This window comes from Abramis brama (assembly GCF_963993115.1).
Source record: "Abramis brama genome assembly, chromosome: 20".
Lineage (NCBI taxonomy): Eukaryota > Metazoa > Chordata > Actinopteri > Cypriniformes > Leuciscidae > Abramis > Abramis brama.
The window spans coordinates 19,290,450-19,296,955 of record NC_139982.1 but is presented as its reverse complement, the minus strand read 5'-3'; the positions used below and the strand labels follow the sequence as shown (position 1 = coordinate 19,296,955).

At 36.8% G+C, this 6,506-nt stretch overlaps 1 protein-coding gene across 1 annotated transcript; it reads right to left on the bottom strand.

The window, feature by feature from the left end:
• Positions 1–1,534: 1,534 nt before the first annotated feature.
• On the bottom strand, positions 1,535–4,712 carry fezf1 (FEZ family zinc finger 1). Its single transcript, XM_084095814.1, has 4 exons — positions 3,623–4,712; positions 3,399–3,533; positions 2,641–2,773; positions 1,535–2,284 (listed from the first exon to the last, which is right to left on the bottom strand). Exons 1-4 carry the CDS (start codon positions 4,382–4,384, stop codon positions 2,022–2,024), a joined length of 1,293 nt encoding a protein of 430 aa, XP_083951940.1. The 5' UTR covers positions 4,385–4,712; the 3' UTR covers positions 1,535–2,021.
• Between the last annotated feature and the right edge of the window lie 1,794 nt (positions 4,713–6,506).

Genomic DNA, 6,506 nt, shown 5'->3' with positions numbered 1-6,506 from the left:
TTGATGACTGAGCAGAGTGAGGACACAGGCCCCTCCCCTTTCACGCGCTCTCTCTTCCGCGCGCTTCTAGTACAAATGTGTGGCAGCAGAGAGCGATGACGAGGTAAAAATGGGTTATTTCGGTTTTATTTGTTTCTTTTTCTTTCAAGTTTAGAAAAAATATCCTGCGGTGTTATTATTTAAACAACAACAGGCTATTAATGTTAACTACATTTAAAGTGTATAATAAATAAAATATATTTCAATAATTCTTTCTGGAAAAACACCGTTCACACCAGACTAAAATTGTTTTGACTGGTCTCCAATGGTCTAGCTTGCTGGTTTTATTGGGTAAAACATCTTGCCGACCAGAAACCAGCTTGGCAAAGACCAGCAAATCAGCTAGTTTAAGCGGGGATTTTTTTTTTTTTCAGTCGTTTTCTGTCGGCTGTGACCAAAACCTTTGGTCTATAACTATAACACGAAATGTATATATAAACGTTTATATCTGAAAGGAAATATTTAGGACAGAACAGAGCAATCACAATGCATTATGCAAATAAATGCAAGAAAAAACTAATAGCAATTCAGCACGCAAAAAAAAAAAAAAAAAAAAAAAAAAAAAAAATGCATTTTAAGTCAACGAGAGTTTCCCTAAATTGTCTTACACATTAGCCTATAAAACACCTATAATAATAATAATAATTATTATTATTATTATCATTATTATAAAAACATTTATAAATTAAATAAAAATTATTATTATTATGAAATAATCTAACCTACAAAACCTGGAATTAAATTTAGAATTAATATTGAATTAAATGTTAATGTGCTCCGTTTAATTCAGCGTTGTGAATGAATTAGCAGAAACCTGGATAAGAACAGTCGCGCACATCATAAATAATATAGCGATATTTTTAGAATTTAGGGAATATTGGCTATTTGAGAAATATCGGGAGCTGTTCAGTCATGTGGTGCTGAAGTAGCTAATTAAAGTAATTCACCCCATTCCTACAGTGCCTCGAGATCTATTCATTTGAATCAAATCATTGGCATTTATAATCCAAGACTATAATCTTCACTAATACAAGCTATTTTATTACATATTATTAGTAAAACATTAAATATTTACAAGCAGCCTTTTTGAATCTGACCAATTTCCTCTGAGCTCTGGCAACGTTTTGGCAGAAAAATATGTGAGATATGAGTCACAGCACGTTTAGTGCCATCATTATTGCAAAGCCTCTTTATTTAATAAATTTATATATATATTTTAGAGATTATTTTCCTTTTAGTTTCGTCCACTAGAGGGAGCGTTTTCTCCTCATAACGTGCGCACGCATGGTTGCTGCAATTCTATTAGTGCCAATAAAGAGTATCATAATTATGATACTAATAATGGCATTTACATTTTATTTAATTAACGTGTGATATCTGTCATTGCATAGACCTTAATGAATATTTGTTTGACAAGAAAGAATCACATGGTCTGTTATTTCCAAGAATCTTTTAACATGCGTCTTATAAAACGCAAAGTGCCTCACACAGAAAATATAGCAATAAGATATGTTTTATTTATTTGGATTCCCTACCCCTTTATCATATGTTTTATAATCTTTTTGACAGATCAAATGTCATTGGAAATATACAACAAGCCTTGCATATATATTCACATTGATTTAACAAAACGTTTACAGTCGGCAAACAGTATAGTTAATACAAAGAACTGTATAAATAATAAACATATAAAATGGAGTTTCAAATACACAGCGGTCACGAGAATTAATGTTCCATATACGGGTTTCAATTACTCTCTTTAAGTAAATGACAACAGTAGGCCTACAGTTTCAAATAAATAAGACTGTCGTTACCCTGAGAGTAAAAAGAATCATGTAATAATCTACCATTCACAGACGAGCTTCAACAATGATGACGGTCGCTCAAAATTATACAAATAATTATGATTAAAAAATACATAAAAAAAAAAAAAAAAAAAAACTTTGCATGCGCGATTTTTTTCCCCGGGAGTCAGAGGGATTTTACTGACCCTCCATGTTCCCGGTGGGTGTCGGTGGTGAGCGGGATCCTGATGGGGAAATGTCGTGCAGTTTCCTAATGTGTTTTTTAAGATCAAAGTTCCTGCAGAAACCCTTCCCGCATGTCGGACAGGTAAAAGGCTTCTTGTCGTTGTGCGTGTGCATGTGGAATGTGAGGTTGTACACCTGGTGGAAGGCTTTGTTGCAGATATTGCACTTGAACTGTTTTTCGCCGCTGTGAGTCAGTTTGTGGTTCTTGTAGTTTCCTTGAAAATAAAACACGAATATGAGAAGCCAAACCCAATAAACATGGCAGGAAAACAATACATCCAATACAACAACACTGTAAAATAATAATTGTATTATCAATAAGTTATGACAACGTTTTTGCATTGCTTTAACTCATCAAAATAAGTTTTTTAAGTTATACAAGACTCAACTCATTTTTTTTAAGTCAGTTCAATGTAATTTAAGTCGAAATGACTTAAACATCAAGTTGATTGTACTTAAAAAAATTAGCAACTTTTTTTAAATTTTTTTTTAGTGAATCTATCTTTGTCTCTTTAAATAACTAATTGCTATAACAAATAGACATTATAAAAATCCCTTTGAGGACAGATACCTTTCTGATGAAATCCTTTCCCGCAGAATTCACAGATGAAGGGTTTGTATCCCGCGTGAATTCGTGTGTGAGTGTTGAGAGTTGAACTTCGGTTGAAAGCTTTACCACATTGGTTGCATTTATGCGGTTTTTCCTGCAAACAAGCGGAGGAAAATAGATTTTAAAAAAATATTTCACATATTTTACTTGACATTTTATCATGTAGGCCTATACATTTTGCTGATAAACACTTACAATAGGCTACTGATAAACGGTAATTCTATATTTAAAACATTAACATTATTATTATTATTAATTAGCCTATTATTATTAGCCTATAAATAACTTTGCTAATTTTTTCCATAAGCTATATCATTATTTTAACTTTTATAGTTAAAAAATAAAAAACGTAGGCTATCCATGAAACAACAAAAAAAATCCAAAAACGTCTTTAATAGGCTATTTATTAAACATTTAAAATGTAAATATCTAAATCTTCTAAAAGAGAAACATGTAAACGGCATGATACGAACATTTATAAATTCTGGTATATGATTTTCTTTTTTATTAGCCTATATATATATATATATATATATATATATATATATATAAAATAAAATATATGTTAATACCAAAACATTTATTTACATAGCCTATGCTAGCCTATATTTACCAATAAAATATCACAGAAATGGCAATTAGTATGGTTAATAAATTAATTTATTTGAGATATATTGCAGCAGCAATGTAATTATTTATAAAATCATGTGCATAATTACCTGAGTGTGTATGATTTTATGGCGACACAGAGTGCTCGCTTGTCTGAATCCTTTGCCGCACACTTTGCACACGAACGGTCTCGCGCCAGTGTGAACCGGCATGTGACGCGTTAAGTTATAGTGCGCGTTGAACACCTGAAAATTACAAACCGTGTTAAAAAAAAAAGTGGGGAACATGTTGGCTAATCTGTATTAAAACAGAAAATCAATCTCGCTCGTCTCACCTTGCCACAAACTTCACAGGTGAACACCTTTGGTTTGGTTTGAGGAGACCCGCTGTTTAATTTGGCCGCTGAGTTCTTGAACAGCTTCTCCGACAGGATGTGCGCGCTCTCCTTCATGTAATGGTGCAGGTGAGAGTGAGAAAACTCTTTAAAAGACACGCCAGGAGGACACCTGTCCGCGGCGGCGCCCGCTTTGCTCTTCTCTGAGGAAAACAGGCTCTTCTGGCGCGCGTGCAGTGGCGTGTTGAGGAGGTACGACGCCATGGGGTGCAGGTTCACCAGTCCCGCGTGAGGCGGACACGCGCCTTCCCCGCAGTTCAGGTAACACACGGCGGCGCCCATCGCGTGGAACGACGACTGGTTGACCACGCGCGGCCGGAAGAGTTTGTACTGTCCGATGGCCGGGGTCGCGTCTTGCAGCTCGTTCTTATAATTCAAACCGATGTTCAGGAACTCGTTCGCGTTGTGTGAAAAAGCGTCAGGGTGGTCTAATCCGTTAATGTGAAGTTTATGCGGCGGCTCGCAGGCTAGCGGCATGAGGGGGATCATGCAGTGCAGCGGGGCGGGAGACTGCTTTTGCTCCGCTTTCCCCACGGGAGCGTGGAACAAGTTCGGGAACGGTATCGACTTTGGCTCGGGCGTCCTTGCCATAATCCTTTCGATCGAAAAAGCGAGAGGTTTGGAGCTCGCGATCATGCTTCCTCCTGTTGGAGCCGAAGGGGCGCCGAATATTCCCGCTGAGTGGTACAGCGCGCTGTCCATGACTCGAGCGCAGCACCTGTACCTGTGTCCTCCTGTTCTAGATAAGTTTGATTCCTCTCAGTGACCCGCAAGAAAAGACATCATCAAGCGCAAAGGCCCCCTGGCTGCTCCGCTGCTTGTAAATTGCGGACAATCAGCACTTATGTCCGCCCAGGATTGCTCAATAAAGAGTGTTTTGTCAATAGCGCAACTCAGGGCTCACCACGCGCGCGCGTCAAAGACACGTAAAGCAGCCCAGATGCTCGATTTACTCAGGCTATATCAATCACTAGAGCGGCTTTTTTTCTCTCTCTCCCTGCACTTGTCCTACACACTGCTGTGGGTGACTAACTCAAGAAGGTGCTCTTTATTAGCACTGTAAAGCGCTGGGCGAATCTCCGGTCTCCTCGCGCCTCGCTGTGACATCATTGTACCTCGCGCACGATGACAGGCGCGCGCATGCATCATGTTTGTCAACATTTGACATATGAAAACTTCTATACCGCATTTTTTGGGGGGTTGGACTGAAGGGCGATTTTTTTTCAAACAACATACTTAATTTAGGACTTTACTGCTTTTTAAATGAGACGTGTATTGTATAAAAACGAACACAAATTAAGACTTAATGGACAGGTTTTTTTTTTTCCTGTTCCCCCCCCGTTGTAATAATCTCATATTTATCTTCTACAAATTAGTTTATAACTCTGCATTTTGTCTTTTTTCCCTAAACTGTGTAAACGGTTACAAACCATATAGCTAGTTCACTGTAGGCTAATAATAAAAATATAGGCCTATATTTTCATTATTTGTTATCTCAACTTTTTTCTTTTGTCAAATCATCTTGGATAATTAATGTGGTTCATATAACATCATATTTTGAGTTTCAAATTCAAATTCAAGTTGAGTAAACAAATCTACATTGTATTAACTCAAAATTGTCAACCCGGTAACTTTTTTAAACCAACAATATTTTTTACAGTGTTGTAACACTAGTAAAAAAAAAAAAAAAAAAAAAGAACATTTAGTGCACGACCCTGGTAATCGAATTCACGTAGCCTATTAAAAACATTCTAATTCAAAAAGGAAAATATATATTTTGCATTTTAATTCGAAAGAGCAAATAAAAAAAAGAACAAATAGGCTACATATAGACTATTAACCCTAAAAACATAACGTTTTAAATAGGTTTTTAAATATGTTACATGCAGGCAAATGTAGCATATTGCCCTGTTCAAATGTATTTTTATACACAGTCTTATAATGTCACCTCAGGGGGCTGTTGGTCATGTATGATCGTAATTTTACCCCATGTAGTTATTTTTTAATTGGTTAAACTGTTTCAGCTCCAGTGTTTAAGCGGTCGACTAACAGCACCTGTTATCTGCTTTGAATTCACTGATTTTTCCAGGCCTATCTATACATAATTTAATGTGAAATGTAATCAAATAATTGTTATAATTATTTGCATGCCATTAGTGAAACTTCACGCGACCATTCCATGGTTTTGACATCACGCGCCACACATCCCAAAAAAGATTATGGAAAAGCCATGTTTCGCATCAGACGACCTTGGTTTCCCAACGCAAACTCGTGAGGACGTTCATCTGGGAATTGTGCGCCAAACGAGAGGTATTAACAGCAAAAACGCCTCCAAGGAGCTGAGATCATGTCATGAGAGAGTGAGAGAGTCGCGCGCGTTACAATCGGTCCGCGAGCTAAAGCAGAAATGAAAAGTGGCAGTTCGGTGTGAAATACAGTTGACACTGATTCGATGCGAAGATGTTTTTTTTTCGTCAAGGATTATTCTGATTAAAAGGTATGGGAAATGAGTGCGTCGATGACATATTGAGCTTTTAAAATATTTTTATGTTTATTATTAATGATTGGCTACTTGGTAATATCGTTTTTATTTTTAAAATGGCTATTAATAATCAGCAGTAGGCTATAGGCTACGATACATACGCTAAAATGATTATGTTTGTGTTTTCAGAGCGACTTTAGAACATTGCTAATTTTGACTGCTGTTCAGTTGGAAGCAGATGGGTGTCAAATAACCTGCAATTTTGAGCTTTTTCACATAAGCAGTCGCCTCACTGTTGTCATATGCTGCTCCTCAGATTTCCTCAGCTGGGCGAAGGCAAAA

Bases quoted from the DNA above. Each gene is read 5' to 3' on its own strand.
- fezf1 (XM_084095814.1), bottom strand. From the start codon at position 4,384: ATGGACAGCGCGCTGTACCACTCAGCGGGAATATTCGGCGCCCCTTCG. The intron at 3,534-3,622 runs GTGAGACGAGCG...TGTAATTTTCAG, and splicing joins CCTGTGAAGTTTGTGGCAAG to GTGTTCAACGCGCACTATAA. The intron at 2,774-3,398 runs GTAATTATGCAC...GCTTGTTTGCAG, and splicing joins ATAAAATCATACACACTCAG to GAAAAACCGCATAAATGCAA.